The sequence below is a fragment of the Anser brachyrhynchus genome (assembly GCF_964034855.1).
Source record: "Anser brachyrhynchus genome assembly, chromosome: 1".
Taxonomy (NCBI): domain Eukaryota; kingdom Metazoa; phylum Chordata; class Aves; order Anseriformes; family Anatidae; genus Anser; species Anser brachyrhynchus.
The window spans coordinates 60,797,887-60,815,596 of NC_137694.1; the positions used below are offsets into that span (position 1 = coordinate 60,797,887).

At 47.5% G+C, this 17,710-nt stretch overlaps 2 protein-coding genes across 6 annotated transcripts in view; one reads left to right on the forward strand and one right to left on the reverse strand.

Annotated features, from left to right (window-relative positions):
- Positions 1–2,998: 2,998 nt before the first annotated feature.
- Positions 2,999–11,323, reverse strand: TMEM213 (transmembrane protein 213). The gene is made up of 3 exons (XM_080588862.1): positions 7,070–11,323; positions 5,306–5,374; positions 2,999–3,915 (listed from the first exon to the last, which is right to left on the reverse strand). The coding sequence occupies exons 1-3, from the start codon at positions 7,149–7,151 to the stop codon at positions 3,746–3,748; spliced, it is 321 nt and encodes a 106-aa protein (XP_080444988.1). The 5' UTR covers positions 7,152–11,323; the 3' UTR covers positions 2,999–3,745.
- ATP6V0A4 (ATPase H+ transporting V0 subunit a4) overlaps positions 3,901–17,710 on the forward strand; it is a 34,704-nt gene continuing 20,894 nt past the window's right edge. Inside the window, exons 1-5 of one of the 5 annotated variants that reach the window (XM_080588830.1) lie at positions 3,901–3,986; positions 4,621–4,853; positions 14,208–14,416; positions 14,897–14,975; positions 15,810–15,904. In XM_080588830.1, the coding sequence (XP_080444956.1) occupies positions 14,300–14,416; positions 14,897–14,975; positions 15,810–15,904 (291 nt within the window). In that variant the 5' untranslated portion in view covers positions 3,901–3,986; positions 4,621–4,853; positions 14,208–14,299. Of the gene's footprint in view, positions 4,854–11,514; positions 12,705–14,161; positions 14,417–14,896; positions 14,976–15,809; positions 15,905–17,710 lie in introns of those variants that run through there. The other 4 variants (XM_080588829.1, XM_080588828.1, XM_080588831.1 and 1 more) reach the window with 4 other exon arrangements.

Here is a 17,710-nt window from a genome sequence, read left to right on the forward strand (position 1 = left end):
CCCCGCAGAGAGGGATCTGGGGGTTGTGGTTGACAGCAAGTTGAATATGAGCCAGCAGTGTGCCCTGGCAGCCAGGAGGGCCAACCGTATCCTGGGGTGCATCAAGCACGGCATCGCTAGTCAGTCGAGGGGAATGATTGTCCCGCTCTACGCTGGTGCGGCCTCACCTCGAGTACTGTGTGCAGTTCTGGGCACCACAGTACAGAAAGGACATGAAACTGTTGGAGAGTGTCCAGGGGAGGGCGACGAAGATGGTGAAGGGCCTAGAGGGGAAGGCATATGAGGAGCGGCTGAGGTCACTGGGCCTGTTCAGCCTGGAGAAGAGGAGGCTGAGAGGGGACCTCATCACAGTCTACAACTTCCTCGTGAGGGGGAGTGGGGAGGCAGGTGATCTATTCTCCGTTATAACCAGTGACAGGACCCGCGGGAACGGGGTTAAGCTGAGGCAGGGGAAGTTTAGGCTGGACATCAGGAAGAGGTTCTTCACCGAGAGGGCGGTTGCACACTGGAACAGGCTCCCCAGTGAAGCAGTCACTGCACCAAGCCTGTCTGAATTTAAGAAGAGATTGGACTGTGCACTTAGTCACATGGTCTGAATTTTTGGGTTGACGTGTGTGGTGCCAGGAGTTGGACTCGATGATCCTTATGGGTCCCTTCCAACTCGGGATATTCTATGATTTAACTGATCAATGTACTGTAAACGACTGGAGCATTAATATTTCTGTCATCGTTCTAGAGGTTAATGGAAAGCTTAGGGTAATATGAGACATTGCCTTATTTTTTACATGCTTTGAGATGCTTGAGAGCCTAAACCAGCTCAGTGCCACAGCATGGCATAGCGTGTGGCATGCTGAAGGGGTATCAAGGTTTAACTCAGGTGAAATGATGCCTGTACGTGGATAAATCGAAAGTTATGTTTTGTTCCCAAGTTTTCCCATGGGAATAAAAATGGTAGGCTTCCTGAATAAAACAGCATGTGCTGGATGTATGCTTGTTAGTGTAGGTCCCTTGAAGTCAACAGGGCTTGGGCAGCATTGCGCTAGTTGAGGGTAATAATACTATTATACCAATCATACTATTAGAAGTATAGTAATAAGTGGCGATGATACTATTAGGAATGAGAAAACATGCAATGATTACACCAAGAACAGTCTATGGCATGGCTCATGTACCACATTTCTAAGGCATTGTACTGTAGAGTCACTTTTAACTTGTGCATCAAAACCAGACCACAACCTTCTACTGTGATCTGACTGATCTTAAAATAGAGGTTATAACCCACAAGCTGTGCTGCTGTGTGAGTTCCTCAGCTAAAAATATTCCAGGAAATGTAATAGTGGACCATGGATAATTTTTAGATTATCGTATATTGGGTATGAATAATCCAGTTATATGCAGTATTTTTTTATTTGCCTTTTTATCGGTTTCTCATGTCTGTTGGATACAATTTTTTTATTGTGTGCTTCCTATTATTATTGACAAGCCCCTGAAACACTGATAAGACCATTAGAGAATGTCTCCTCCTTTTGCACTGTGCATGCAAAAGCTGTGACAAGAAAAACTTGAGATTTAAATCATCTACATTCTTTGAATGTAGCTGCACACAAGCAGACTATTTTGGAGAATATGAAAAACAAGCTGTGCTCCTAAAGACAGGCTTTAGGAAGCCCTCCAAATTGCTCAGTTATTATGGAATAGGTTTGCAGGTGCTGTGCTGAGCTATAGGACATCTAGAGCTTGCATCACGTGCTCACAACTCTTTAGACTGAAGTGGATTCACACCCGTGACAGACTGCATTCATGTGCTCATAGCCTTAGCCAAGGAAATGCAAAAGCCATAAAACATAACCCTTCAAAAATCAAAACTAAGGCCATTTCCAGCAGGCACTTCTGTGTTCCTGAGCAAGAGAACAATTTCCATAAAACTGGAGAATGCTAGGAAGAGTTCTGCGGAAGGTAGGCACTAAGGCAGTATGTGGAGAGTTTTTCACAGTATCTATCGTATTGCATTCAGACCAGTGCACATTTTCCACTATGAAAACTAATCAATCAAGCAAAAGATGATATATGTAGTTACAAAATTTGTTGTCCATCAATGATTGGAGTGATTAACCATCGACTCACTGCACTTTCAATCACTGCCAACAATAAAGTGTAGAATCCTTTGTTTCTGTAAGTTTGTGCATACACAAGCATTTTTGGTGGAAAGAAGCAGTTGGCTGGTCCAACACCGACATTTGTCTTGTGATTGTTACATTTGTTTTAATTGTATGTTGAAATGCTGAAGCTTTTTCTTAATTAAACAATGTTTTGTGATTATTTACTAATAGTATTATAGTGCATATGGGAGAAAAAAAAAGGAAGGGGAAAAAAAAAAAACAAAACACTACAAATGCCACAAAGGAATTAAGCCCTTCCCTTTCGGGACTTTTTCCTGAAGCTAGCATGCCAGCTCAGCATTTCCCACCAGAAGACTTTTTCTGTTAAGTGACACTGATGGTAGGGAAGGATGTCTTTTTCTCAGAGCCTAACTGGTGCCCATTCCTGTGGATAGCTGATGAGGGGTAACCACATGTCAGTTCAAACTGGCACAGGACTGTCCTGATTGAAGTGCCTAGTTGTGTGAGGATTAATTTGAGGAGTCTTAAGTTGATTTGTATCTTTTCTAACAGATGAGGTGAGGCTTTAATGATATTTAATAGATAGAAATCTCTGATAGAGTTTTCTTTGGTTAAAGGATAACTTTTCGTGTTTCGTTTCAGCTGGTCTCTAGGAGGTTTGCTAATCATGTATATGTCTAGGTGAGTTTAATGTTGATTTATTGTTTTAATAATGGATTTGGTGCAACTGCCCCAAACAAGATTTGACTGCGGTGAGGCAAACCCTGCTGCATGAATATTTCTCCTTAGAATCATGTTTCTAACAATTTGGGTGGGATAATTCCTTGCTGATACAAGCTTTTCAACATAAACTAGGATTAAACCAGTCAGTGAGAATCTTTCCATCAAGAAGAGTGTTTATTATCATGTTATATAAATAGGAGCAGTTTTGTGCTTGACTTGGATATGCTGGCTTAAACCCACCTGCCATGGTGCAGTGTGGCTTAATTACACAGGCAGGTGCAAGCTGAATAAATGCAACCAATGTTAACCTCCCACAAAACAGTTCACATATAAATTGCGCTGGAATAACGAGTTCTAATTTCAAATCAGCCCAAATAAGCCTTAAATTTCCATAACAGAGTTTTCCTTGTTGTCAGTAAACACTGTGGTTTAGCAAATGAAAGTTACTCAGTATAATCAATGAGTTGCATCTGTTTACTGATGTAGGCTGGCCCATAGTTTAGGACTGGAGCTGGTAACGTTGCTCCTCCAAGGACTAGCTTTGTTAGCTCACTTCTATTTCAAATTCAGAGGCTCTGTGCTGGGTTGTCTGAAGGCATGGAGCTATAGCCTGGTAACGTGTCCTTCTGTGTCTTATTGCAGGCTGGAAAGGGCTTGGGGAAAAGGTTTTCCGTATGTAGTAGCATGTCCCTGGTGGCTTGCAGGGACTGGATGGAGCCCGCTGCACACCTGAGCTGGTGGTTTAGACTTGCTTGGGAGGATGAAGCCTCAGCAGGTGCCTGCTTAGATCTGGCCTTTTATAGCTGAAGGTACAGTCCCTTTCTTTTCTGTTCCTTAGGAAATGGTTGGAATGCTTTGTCAGTCTGTCTGCACCTGACTGCTGCTCACTGGCTTGCCCTGCTTCAGGCTACCAAATATTTGGGTTCGTCCGGCCGGAGTTTCATGACCTTTTCCACACAGAGCAGGATGAGAGTGAGAAACCAGAGGCTCCAGCCGACGGCCGCCGCAATCCATCCATAATCATCCATGCCTGATGGGCAGCACATGGCCGCTCGCGTGCAGAAGTCCACGTCTGGGGGGGAAGAAATGAAGAGAGCTGATAGGAGCCTAAATACGTAGCAGGTTTTCCTTTCTAGAAGGCAGGTGAGATGGTGACTTCAAGATCTGCCCTGCATTTTGTCACTCTGACTTTGGGCATCTGCCCCCTAAGCTTTGTCTTGACCTGGAGGATGGCAGTATTCACTTTCATCTATATGTCTTCAAGACTTGGTCATCCCCGTTGGCCAATCATCTGAGCTGGTACTCTTACCACTGTGCCCACTGTTACCGAAGACTTTCAAGACACCTAAATAGCATCTGCTTGGTCAGTTTTAGGAATGGAGTATGATAGAAGTAGCTAGTTACAATTAGAAATAAACATGGTATAGAGAAAACTTCATGCAACGGAGTAAGGGGATCTCTAGCAAAGACACTGCCAGCAGGATTTCCAATATTTTAAGTACTCAATACCTAAATAATAATAGAATTAGTTGGTAATAGACTCACTGGCTGGGCTGTTAAATGCGACTTCCCTGTGTTCTGCAGTTTCTACACTTACCACCACTGGGACATCCCTATTTCATATATCTAAAAATATAACAAGTTTTTAACATTTCCGTGCATTTTCTCTTGCACCTTTTGCATCTTTTTTTCTGTTTGGTTGTTTAAAGCAGTTCAATTTCCTAAAGCCACTTGAGGAACCTATCATAAGTTGTTGTATTCATGCTGTTATTTAAAGGTGTCTGCCACGCTTTCTCCATCAGATGGGTACAGTGAAGATACCCAGCTCTGTGTCTGCATCCTGGGTGGTGAGGTGGAAGTATCAAAGGGAGCATGGAGAACTGAAGCATCTCAATTCCTTGGGCTGGAAGGGAAGCTGAGCATGAAACCTTGGTGCCCATGAAGGCTGAAGCAGCCAGAACCACCTTGTCCTATACCTTTGTCATCCTTTGAGGTAGCACACCTCTACTGGTACGTGTACTGCAATGCAGAAAGTGCAGGACTTTGGGGCTGTTTGATGTTTGGGGCGGAGGGATGACTCTGGGAGGACTGGTGGGATCTCGGGTTGCCTGAGGGTGGCTGTTTGGGGAAGACTCAATAGGATGGGGGAGATAGGTGCTCCTGGCAGTCCACATTGTGCCCACAGGCAGCTGGTCTGGCAGGAGTTCCAGGGCTCACAAACTGAACCAGCCATGGACCAAGCTGTTCCAAGCTGAAAGTCTACCTGAACGTACGTGGGATATACGGGGCATGCCAACAGAGGAGGCTTAGAAATGCCTCCTAGAGTTTCACCTGCAACTGTTGCGTTGATAACAGCGAATGACAACAAATAAATCATTTTCCAGGATAGCCTCTCCAGAGACATGCATAGTCTCATTACCTGGCTTTATCGTGGTAGTCATGATTTACAAAGAAAGACTTACTAAGACATGGTGGTTCATACTCGGTTGTGGGCATGGTGCTTGTTGAAACGTTGGAGGCTCCCTCAGCTGCTGCCAGAAGGAAAGCACAGGAGAAAAGATGAGCACATTAACCAGCTCAGGTTGGAAAATACAACATAAAAATATAGGTAAGAGAAGGAGAGGGACACGGGCTTCAGTGAAGAAGGTTTTGCCTCTTTATCCTGTTTCCTACCTAGAATCAGAGCATACTTGCACTCTAGCACAGCACTGCAGCTGCTCTCCAGCCCTCCAGATCTGTATGTGGTGTCACAGCCAAAGCCTCCTTAGACTTCTAATATCCATTTTCCCCAAAGCCTCCTCAGACCTTCTAATATCCCATTTTCCCCCAGCCACAGCGTGCACCTTGGAGTGCTGCAGGATGGGGTGGCTGAGGGATGCCTGTGTGGGAGAAGCATGGGCTGCTGTGGTCCCTGTGCTAGCACCGGCCTGTCCCCTGCTGCAGAAGAAAGGGAGTCAAGAAAATATCTCCTCCTGTACCACCGTAGGCAGTCCAGTTTGAGTTCAAACAGGTGAAATGTCTGCAATGGCCCTCTGAGATGTAGGAAAAACACAGCCTTACAACTATAGTGAGGGTTGCTGCTGCGTGCAGGCAGAAGGATCCCAACAAGCTGGTGGTCCAGAGACCAAGCAGAGGTTGAGAGAGCCATTTCCAGTCAAACCATCTCTGAGCTAATAACTTGGAATATGATAGAGGAATTCAGATCCAGCTTGATATCACTGAAGACTCCAAAATAATGGTTCAGGTTGAACTTCAGCTCAGGAAAACAAAACAGAACAAGACCTTTGACCAAACCTTTGTTTTGAGTTTGGCATTTTCCAAGTAACAGTAAATAAACCGAGGCTGTCCTGCAGGAGGTGCCCCCTTGGGGTCACCTACTGTTCTGCTTTTTGTTTTGAGCTGAATGGCCACCAGCAAGGTGAGAGCTTTCCTTGTGCCTGCTGCCAGCCTGGGAGCAGGTCCCCAGGCAGCCTTCTCCAGGGCAGGGTCTGAGTGCTCCTCATTCTTCTCCCTACCTCTGCTAGGACTTGCTGAATGACCTTGGCCAAGCCCATAATTTCTTTTCTGGGTTAATATGTACCTCATGGAAGCACTGAAAAGAATAATTAAAACCTGTGCATGACCTGTGGAAAAAAAGTGCTGCAGAGCACAGAGCATTGGTTCATGCTTATAGACTTCACAGCCTGCGGATGGGCTGTCAAAGCTAACCCATCTGTCAAGTCTCAGCTAGTGCTGATACACAAATGCAGGCGATATTCTGATGGGACAAGAGCTGCTCACAGGTCTCATTTACACCTGGGTTTTAGGCAGCCACTCCAATTATGGGGACAGCAAAGCCAGATTTCCTGCAAAAAGCACCTAGTAAGAGCTAAACCCGGCTACAGTGAGCCTTTTCAAATGGTCTCTTGCCTCAGCAAGTAATTGAAGGCCAAGAAACCGTGGCCCCTGTCTCTGCCATTCAGGAGAGCAGCCTGCAGCTCACTCACATTTAGGGTGGATTTGTAAATAGCTGGCAAAAGCACTTCTCTTCAGAAAGATGCTGTGATCAATCATATTGCGTAATTCTTGTTAGCATTAATCAATTCCAGCTCTTTACGTTTTTTGGATGAGACAAGGGAGCCCTCCTAGTTTTTAAAGAACAAATCACCATCAGTGGGCAATACTTTTAGAGAGGAGTGGGCGGAAAGGCAGGGTACAGAAGCTGGAGCGTAAGAGAAGAGCCCTACCTGCTGAGCAGGAACGCTGGAGCATGGCAGTGAAGAAGAGCACGGCGAGGGCTGCCCAGGGCTCGCAGGAGAAGAGCTTCATGCCAGGGGTGCAGCTCCCACCCGAGCACAGGTCAGTTTGCTGTTCCTGGCAGCTCTGGTTCTGCAAAATCCTCGACAAACTCAGACGGCCGGTGTGCAGGGCAGAGGGTGGAGCAAAGGAGCTTCCTGCTGCCAGGACACCTTGAACCACCACAACAGGGCGAGGAAGGAGAAGGGCTCTGACCAAACCAGCCCCAGCAGGAGGTGGGTATGAGCACTGAGGCAGCAGGGGGAGGGCCCCTGAAGGTCAAACCTGGAGGTTTCTTCCCAGGGCCTGCTGCAGCCTGAGGGAGGAAAGGCCTCTGGAGCCAGCGGGGTCCCCAGGCAGCTTCTGTCGCCTGAGTCTCTGCTTGATCCTGCAAAGATGGGCAAAAAGAGCTGTTGAAGTGCTTCTGGTGGTGTCTTGGTCTGATGAGCACCACACATCGCTGCAGTTCCACAGGCTGTTGGCGCTGCATGCCCCTATCTGTGACCCATCACAATGTCCTTCCTGAAGAAAGCTTCAGGCATTAAGTCAGGAAGAAAGCCTCTGGCAGAGGTAGACTCTGTGGGGAAAACAGGTTGTTGGTGCTCTTCAGTGGTGGCCAAAAATAGTTCTGGGTGCTGATGTGAAAATAAAGCTATCTGGGGTCTGCCTGGGATGGCCAGCTCTCCCATGGGAGGTGAGGGAGAAGGCACCTGTGGCAGCAGTCCTAGTAGGATGGGCAGTATCTAAAAGTTTTCTCTTCTTCCATCCATACTGCTAAAGTCAGCAGGCAGTGGCATGACAGACTTAGGTAAAATGACATAGGTAAATGGCATGCAATGGGATGCCAATAAAAAAATAATAATAAAAAACTGAGATACATTTGTTTTCCCTTTGTTTAAGAAAAAGCTCAGGAGCAAAACGTATCAAGTTTCAGCCCTGACCGGTGTTCCCCTTGCTGTCCCCTCCATGCCCTGAAGGTGCTCTGCTGCCTTCCAGGTATTTGCACGTAGGCACTGTAGGATGCAGGCAACACGGGGCTCCCCTGGAAAAAGACCTCCACAAGCTGCAGAGGAGGGCAGGTCAGCCGAAAAGGACACGCTTGCCGTCCTTGCCTCCCTGTTTTGGTGTCAACACACCACCGGGGCTGGAGGAGTCAGGGCTGCCGCCAGCCGGTCTATGGCAGCTGCCTCCCACCTCTGCGGGTGTGTGTGGCCCCGTCCTTCGGCTGACACCCCAGGAGTGCCCGATGGCGTGTCCCGCTCGGCTGGCAGCTGCCTGGGTGCGTGACCCAAGCCAGGGTGGCTCTTGGCCTGGATAGGCCCGTACATGGCAGGAGAGGTGCTGTGAGCACACTTTTACTGCTCAGGGTTGCTTGGAGGTAGCCCATAGGACAACCTTCATATCTACTTGATTTCAGTGTCTAAGTCCTTTTGTGCTAATTTTCTTTAATTCATGCTTTTATCTGAGTGCTCTGTTGCATCAAAACTAAACTAAGACTCAACTCTTTTACTCTGGGTAGGAACGGTGCTCTGCTCGCTTCCAGCTTCACCTGTCCTTCCCAAATTTCTCAACCATGCCTCCTGCTGAAAGCTGATCTGGCATTTAATTTTGCAGAAATAATGAGTACAAAAGTGTTCTGTGCAGCGCAACATGTTTGAGGGAAAATGAAAGAAGATGAAACTGCCCTGCTGTTATGTGAATGAATGAAATATCTTCTGAATTTTAACAATTTCCTAAATACTCTGTCAGCTTGCAGGTGAACCTGCCTATTTTGAGGCTTGCTGAAAGTGCTTTGCATAATTAACATAAAGTATTTATTTTCTTTTACAACAATTTTTCCCTCTGTAACACAGAAGGAGCTGCTCCAAAGTCTCCTGAAGCAGTGAACGGCTTTGTTTGGCTTCAGTGATTTTTGGATAGAACTGGAAATGAAGGCTTTGCTCAATAAGTTTGGGCACAATGGGAGCCCTAGAAAATCATCTCCTGACACAGATTTGGATTTGTTTCATTTCTTATGTGTAATGCATTCATATTTCAGTGCTGTGACTGTCTGCGGAGCGATAAGACTCTCTCTCCAAGCTGTCCCTAGCTTGGTCCCTACGCATTGTACCAAATCCAGTCTGTGTGAGGATGCCTTGCTGCGTGACACGGCCACAGCACCAGCAGAGGCAGGGGTCTCTTTTAGCTTGTGCTCTCCTGTCCATGCAGTTCTCAAGGCATGCCTCAGTTTACCCTAAAACCGTGTCCTTCCCCATGTCCATCCTTAGAGACTCCTCCACAGTGTTTAGGGCTGCTGGTCAGCTTTTCCTGATAATTATTAAGGAGGCAATACTTACTGATTGTGTGTTTTGTGCCACAGGGAGAGCTTCAGCATTAAGCTTCTCTACTGGACAAGGTAATACCCTTGACACACCACTACCAGGTGTGGCTCTCAGGGAATTATTACCTTTTATTGTACACACGCATTCTCATTCTGTCTATATATACATATATATATTTTCTGTTTACATGTGCAACATGTTTATGTTTTGTGTTCTAAGTGAAATCTGATGGCTGCTCCAACCCTGTTGCATCCCTGCAGTGACCAGCACAATGGTAACTGAGTGGTAGCACTGTATTTAGCTCAGGGCAAAGCACACAACCTTGCTTTTTTATTTGAGGCGAGTTTAACTACACCCTACCCTGATTTCTGTGTACCTGAGGCGCTACCCTGCTCAGCTGCTGCAACAGGGCGTAGCTTGGGTGAAAGCTCACGCATTAACACCTAGTGTGGCCAGCCAAAACCTCCTGTGTGGTGGAGCTGAGCTTGGAGTGTTCACTGAGATGCTGATCCCAGCGACACATACAGCTGCATGAAACTTCGCTAGGCTGCTGACAATTGTGACATCCCTGCAGTTGTCTGTTTGGGATCTCCCTTAGCTTTGCATATTAACAGAGCAGAGTCTATGACTGGTTGACAATTCCCAGCTGATAATACACAAGGGCTCTGCTCAACTTACAGAAGGGATCGTGGTACTAGAAGCCAAAGAGTAGGCTAAGTGGTCTGACCTACTGGTGAGATCTACCTTCAAAACATGGCTTTAAAAAGCTGGTAACTTTAGGCAGATGGACCCAATGCCAATTATTTGGCCATCAGGGAGGGGGCTCTTTTGGTTAGCATCTTCATTGACAGGAAAGATGGCCGCCTAAGCTAAAAATACCTGTAAAGAGGGGATTTGAATAATAGAACTGGGTGAACGGGAGAAAAAAATCCAAACCACCCAGGTTTTATTATTTAAAAAGAAGGGGAAGGGGATCTGCTTTCTGTATGCACAGAGGAAAGCAGTGTGAGCGCTACAAAAAATGCCACACCCGTGCCCTTTGTCCTTACCAGCCCCAGCTGAGGTTACAATTAGACAAAAGTTAGGTTTGTGGCACCACCGTGCCCCAACGCTGTCCCTCTGGACCCCCTCCCAGGACAATGAGCCTGCTGATGGGGCGGGAGCCCTCCCTGGCTCCTGCTCCTCTGAATGGCACTAGCTATAGTGCCTGCCATCAGCAGTGATATTCTGATCTGTAATAATACGGTTATTATGAAATAATGTTCCTGCTTATCCATGCCAAAGGCATGAAATAGGAGATACTTTCTGCTGCTGTCCTCTGTGTGCAAAGAGGGACACAAGGGCACGGGAGAGGGCTTTATTCCTGCACTCCGTGTTCTCTCACTCCTCGGCTGGCTGGACTGAGCGACTGGCGCAGCAAGGCTTGCTCAGGTGAAGAAGTGTGCATGGGGGGCCCTTCTGTTCCCTCACCCCAACAGCTCTCAGGGGACCACCATGCATAACTGTGGTACTGGGTAAAAGCAGAACAGGCTGACTGCCACGCAGAGCAGAAGCGAGTCTGATGCATTAAATGAGCGTGACAGTGGTGCTGGGGGAAGAACATGCTGCAGTTTCAGAGACAAGGAACAGCCTGAGAAGCTGTTTTATTTTATTGTGTCAATACAACTCAGTCAGGAGCTGAATGGTGAATCCTGTTAGTTAGCATTACAGTGTGGGCTACTGGGCAGTGCCCTTTCCCACACCAGCTTCTCCTCAGCCCTGCATGGTGGATGTGGTACTTTTGCATGTGATGGGTGGCCGACAGCAACAGCTTTGCTTCTGCCTTGCTGGGGGAAGTCCCACTTTCCCAGCAGAAGGTGCTAAGTTTCACCTGCCTTTAATCTCTTCCACTGGTAGCATCCATGAGAAAAGCTGAGTGCACCGACAACAGGAGTATGGTGCAACTGCGAGGCCAGGGAGCACCAGGCCCGGCTCAGCGCCACAGCCCCGCTCCCAGCACCACCAGCAGCTGAGCAAAATGGAAGTTTTAGGCCCTCCCACCAGAGTTGCCTTATGTTTTTCTATACCATATATACAGTTCATTTTGGGTCATGCAGCTTGAGGCAGACAGATTTCAGAAAGCAGCAGGAGCCCGCTCACAGTAGCTGACTTAGTGAGCTGGGCCACTCCTAGTTGTTTTTGAATGGAAAACCTCTGTGCTAGAAAACTCGCTATTGTTACAGGCCTTTGGTATTGTTCCCTTGGACAAGCTGTACCCTTGTCAGGTCAGGGCTGCTGGGCACCTACAAAAGCCTGGCTCTGAGAAAGCATTTCTTTAGGGGACACTTTGCAATTTACTTGTAACCATGCATTTTAATTAGCTCTTCTTCTGAGCTAGGACTTAGTAGTGACCCTATTACACTTAGTAGTGACCCAATCGCCCTTATTTAATGGGACAAAACCTGTCTCCTCCTACCTCAGTGGGAGCTCTGCCACTGGTTTTAGAAGGGGCAGCATTTCTCTCTGGAGCCCTCACTTTAGCAGCTGGAGTGCGCAAAGAGCCACAAAGCCACCTTTCCCCATCAGGTTATTTCAAGCAGCGAGAATCGGGTTCCTGCTCACCGCACTGCCCCGAGCTAACGCAGCTCTCCTGGCAGAGCCCCACGCCCCCGAGCCTCCTCTTTGCCATGCAGCTCCGGCAGTCCCTTGGCTGGAGGAAAATCATTAACCTCCCCTTGTTTCCCTCTCCTTTGCTGCACTGCTGCTGGTGAGGAAAAGAAAGCAAGAAACAGCACAGGAGTTTTCCGCCTCCCTGACGACTGACACTGCACCCAGTGCTGCAAATGACCTTTTATTGGTTTATGGATCCCTGCGTGCAGCAGGTTTCAAAGGCTCTGGCTTGTTTTCGGGTCTGCGGGGCGGTGTGAGCCGGCGTGCCCCGTCTGTTATTAGTCCCAACACGCCGCGTGCCGCCGCAGCGAGGCTGGCTCTGGCAGCAGACCCAGCAGGGAGGTGGGGACCCAGCCAGAAGGCACCGGGTCTGGACCACCCGGGGGTTGCTCTGGGGCGGGAAGGTTTCCTTCCTCTGGTCCAGACCGGTGCAGACCTCAGCAGAGAAGGTCTTCTGCTCCCAGTGGTGCCAGAGCCCGGCCTGGCCACCTCCATCCAGCAGGAGGCTGAGGCTCCAGGAGGGGAGTGTGGCACCTGCGAGCCCTGCAGCTCCATGCCCGAAACGGGGAGCGTTTTCATGCCGTAACGCCGCTGGAAAATAGAGAGCAGAGGAAGTGTGAGTGATTGTTCAATTAACTGTTCTTACGCCAAATCAAAAAAAAATGGTGTGTGTGTGGGGGGGGTGATGAGAGAGGCAGAGCTGACAGCATCTCTGTTTGGGAAAGCCCCCTGTATCCACAGGAGGTGGATGGAGTGAGCGTGCCCTGCCTTCCTCTGCACGGGAAGGAAAACAGATTTTCTCACTGAAAAGCGGTTTCTCTTCTTACCTGTCTTTTTTCACTCTCATTCCAAATCGAGAGGAAAGTGAGCCGTAGGGGTTTCTCACTGACTGATTGCTAAGGAAAAGTTAGAAGCCAGGATTGGGATGGATTGAAACATTTTAACTAAAATATTTCCAGATATTTCATCTAACTTTTAATCTTTTAATTCTAAGACTTTAACATTTTTTATGGAAGTAAACAGTGAGTTTAAAAGTACAAGCTGCTTTAAATTATATTCTCTTCACACTCTTCAGTCTAAAGAAGTTAAGATGGGACATTCTGATGATCTTTTAAACTTTTTGAAAACCAGAGCTAGGGAATTTTTGACATTTTTGCATGAGTAGTGTGGGTGTGGGTGCAGCTTTTGGGTCTTTTTCCTGCAAAAAATATATTTTGCTGAAAAATGTCCAACCAATATCAATGTTTATATCCTTACTCAAGCCACTGCAGCTGGCACACAACAAGTTTTATTTTAACAAGCTATTAGTTTCATATACTGTGTTTTCAGTATCTTAAATCATTTAGTGAATGAATAGAGTAAGACAAGGAAAACAAATAGGGCAATTGAGCAAATACAAACTAGTGACTAAGGTACTCCTGTTAAACAGCTTTTAATACCCTGCAAAATGTTTCTATCATATTTAAGAGGAGTCCTTTATGCATTATAAAATACATAATTAGAATCCACATTAAGCTGTAAGAAAAAAGGGTTGCAAGACAAGTTAAGAATACTTGTCTTCCCATCCTGGTCAACACATAGAAGTGAAGTTATACAGGGATTTTTGTTTGCTGTTTAAAAGATGTAGGTTTGCTACTGAATTCTCAAAATGAAACAGAAACAAGAAGTAAATCTATTTGCATGTTTTTCTCTGGGCACTAATAATTGCTGTGTTTGTGCATGCAAATTAGTTAATTTTGTGCAAGAATGACTACAGGCAATTTGTACGTTCAAATTACCCAAGGTAAACAATGAGAAGCATATGGACAAAAAGAACTTTTATGGAATGCATGATATTTCATTTATCCTATTTTGAAAAGAGTCCTTTGTAGGGAAAAATATTTTTTAAACACTAAAGTTTTTTTTTAGTTTAAACAAAGTAATCCTCTTCTCCCTATTTCCATATAACGTGCTTCTGCAACGCTGTGTTCATACTACCAGTGCAAGTGAAAAAAAAAAACCAACTGTCTGGCCTCTGTTACCTGTCTTACTGCAAGGTGCAATTAATGAGTGTTCTTCTCTGTGTTCTGGAAGACAAAGGGAAACTGAGTCCCTCACAGTGATCCCCATGTTCCTGCAGCACTCAGCACCTTCCAGTACCTCCCTGGGAGAGGAAGACCACACTGCTGCTGAGGCCCCCGCAGACACCCGGGCAGGAGGAGGCCACCAAAAATGGCCTCGGTCTTCCGCAGTGAGGAGATGAGCCTGATGCAGCTCTTCCTGCAGGTGGAGGCTGCTTACTGCTGCGTGGCTGAGCTCGGGGAGCTGGGTCTGGTCCAGTTCAGAGATGTGAGTAGTGCCTTGTGGGGACGCTGGGTCACTGGAGGTGTTCCTCAGGGTGGGCTTGTCCTTCCCCAAAGCACTTGGGAAGGAGGTGATGGACATCACCCCTACAGGGTGGTTGAAGAGCCCATGGAGAGAACAGGACCTCCACATAACTGATCATATGGCCAAGTGCCATGCCGAGACCCGACCTGAGTCCCCACCCAGTGCTCTGTATGCCCTTGGGACAATTCTCTCCACCACTAGAAAATAGGGGGCGCTCCATGAAAGTCCACCTATGACTTCTGCTGTCACGTAAGGCTGGGTGGAAATGGGCTGGTAAGGCCACAATGTCCTGGTCCACAAGGAAATGGATGGTATTGCCCTGCCATTAGGAGTCTGTAAGATGTCCGTCTGTACCAAAGGTGTTCATTCTCTGCTGATGTTAAAACAAGTGTGGTGGTGCTCAACCTTCAGCCCCAGGCCTGTTTTCCCTCCTGTTTTTAGCTGAATGCGAATGTGAACAGCTTCCAGAGAAAGTTTGTGAATGAAGTGAGAAGGTGCGAATCCTTGGAGAGGATCCTGCGTAAGTAAACGCTTGTCAAGTGCAGTTGGCTCTCCACCGACTGGCGGTGTGGGATTTATGTCTTTGTTAAGTGCTCACACGCTGTGGGACAGAATTAGTGGCAAAATGGTGGTGTTTCCATCCGAGCTCCTGGAAATGTTTTGCATGCATCAGCTAATTAACACTTCACCCCATATGGGCAATAAATTGTTGCCCCTGCTTTGAAAATGGTTAACTGAACTGAAAGGAGGATAATTAGCATATAAAAAATCACAAGATAAATCTGAGGCTGGGCAGGAGTCTCAACCCAGATAGCCTGACTCTCACCCCAGTTCTGTTGCCAAGTGCTTCAGCCTGGGGAGAAATCCTTAAAACATGAGCAGCCAAGTTCACGGAGCTTGGTTTCCTGTGGAGATGTGTCCTTTGAGCTCTGCTGTCCCCCATGACACCAGCACCCACCATGACAAGGACAGCACTTGCAGTTGCTAGAGCAGAGGAGCAAACCTGAGCTCGCTGCATGCCTTGTTCACAGCCCCAAGCAAGAAAGTGCCCTGCCAGCCATTTGTGCCAGGGCTCAGGGCTGTCCAGGTCAAGGGGTGGGAGGTAACCCACAAGATCACACTGCGGAAGGATTCAAAGCGATGAAGTCAGTGTCCTTGGCCCTTTTACAGCTTGTCCCAGATGCTTTTCATGGTTCAGCTGTGCTGGAACTGCTTTGTGTCTTCTGGATGTGTTTCGTACTGCAAGGTCATATCTGAAAGACAAATGCTTGGTGAAGCCAGGCTGGTCCTGTTGCTTACATGCAGTGGGATAACTCAGAAATGGCCCTGCATGTCCAGTGTTCTTTCCTTGCAGGTTTTCTGGAAAATGAGATGGAAGACATTGTGGAGATTGTCAAACCAGAAAAGTACCCAGAGACGCCCCTGCCTCGGGAAATGATTGATATGGAGGTACAGAATATGGGCTAGGCCAAGAAAGAGGGAAGGGGACATGCACCAGGGTGTCTGGGTAACATGCTAGATGCAGACCCCCCTGCAAGGAAGGACCTGATAACCGAGGCCAGCAGAGAGCTCCCTGCTTGCAGAAGTGCTCCCCAACTTGCTGTCTCAGCAGTTAGGTCAAGGCTGGTCTTGTTGCATGTTCCTGATGGTGCCCAGTCTTTTTACTATCCCCTGTGAAAGCTCTGGTCCAACATATTAGGAGGAAAAGTATCACTCTCACCAAAAACCCTCCATTATCTGTAGGAGAAAGAAGGGTTTGAGTGATTAATCAGGAGGCCTGATGTTAGAACCAGCTTCACTGCATAAAAACCAAAGGGCTGTCTGTCCTGGTGGGAGTATGGCTGTGGTATTAGTGCCTGACATTGTGCCATGACGTTGCTTTATTCTAGCCCAGCTGGAAGATTATAGAAATTTACAGACTGGGTCACTTTTAAATTCTGCAGACGCAGGTAACAAGGAAGGAAGATCATGCTTTAATATCTTTATCGATGACCTGGATGATGGGATCGAGTGCACCCTCAGTAAGTTTGCAGATGACACCAAGTTAGGTGCGTGTGTCGATCTGCTCGAGGGCAGGAAGGCTCTGCAGGAGGATCTGGATAGGCTGGACCGATGGGCTGAGGTCAACTGCATGAAGTTCAACAAGGCCAAGTGCCGGGTCCTGCACCTGGGGCGTAACAACCCCAAGCAGAGCTACAGGCTGGGAGATGAGTGGCTGGAAAGCTGCCTGGCAGAGAAGGACCTGGGGATACTGGTTGATAGGCAGCTGAATATGAGCCAGCAGTGTGCTCAGGTGGCCAAGAAGGCCAACAGCATCCTGGCTTGTATAAGAAGCAGTGTGGCCAGCAGGGCTAGGGAAGTGATTGTGCCCCTGTACTCGGCTCTGGTGAGGCCGCACCTCGAGTACTGTGTTCAGTTTTGGGCCCCTCGCTACAAGAAGGACACGGAGGTGCTCGAGCGAGTCCAGAGAAGGGCGACCAAGCTGGTGAGGGGTCTGGAGAACAAGTCTTACGAGGAGCGGCTGAGGGAGCTGGGCTTGTTCAGCCTGGAGAAGAGGAGGCTCAGGGGTGACCTTATCGCTCTCTATAGGTACCTTAAAGGAGGCTGTAAAGAGGTGGGGGTTGGTCTGTTCTCCTACGTGCCTGGTGACAGGACGAGGGGGAATGGTCTAAAGTTGCACCAGGGGAGGTTTAGGTTGGATGTTAGGCAGTACTTCTTTACCCAAAGGGTTGTTAGGCATTGGAATGGGCTGCCCAGGGAGGTGGTTGAGTCGCCATCCCTGGAGGTCTTTAAAAGACGTTTAGAGGTAGCCCTTAGTGATATGGTTTAGTGTAGGACTTGTTAGTGTTAGGGCAGAGGTTGGACTGGATGATCTTGGAGGTCTCTTCCAACCTAGACGATTCTGTGATTCTGTGATTCTGTGCTTCCCAAGGGCTTCAGCTTCACAGGAGCAAGGCGGTTGCCTGGTCTGTTCTTAGGCCCACATCCTCACCTAAGTTTTGGTTTATAGCTAGTGTACGTAAGATAAAGGCCTTGTTGTAGGCTCCTTTTGCAGTCAGTAGGCATAGCCAGTCCACCTGGGGTCCAAGATATTCTGTGGGGAACCACAGAGACACTGAGAGAGATGGAGGTATCTACAGCAGGCACCTGTTTATCTGCCTGCACTTTGGTCAGGTGAATTTTGGCCCTAAATAGGACAAAATACGCAACAGTGGAGGTGGCAATAGGGAAATGACATTAATGAGTATCTTGCTA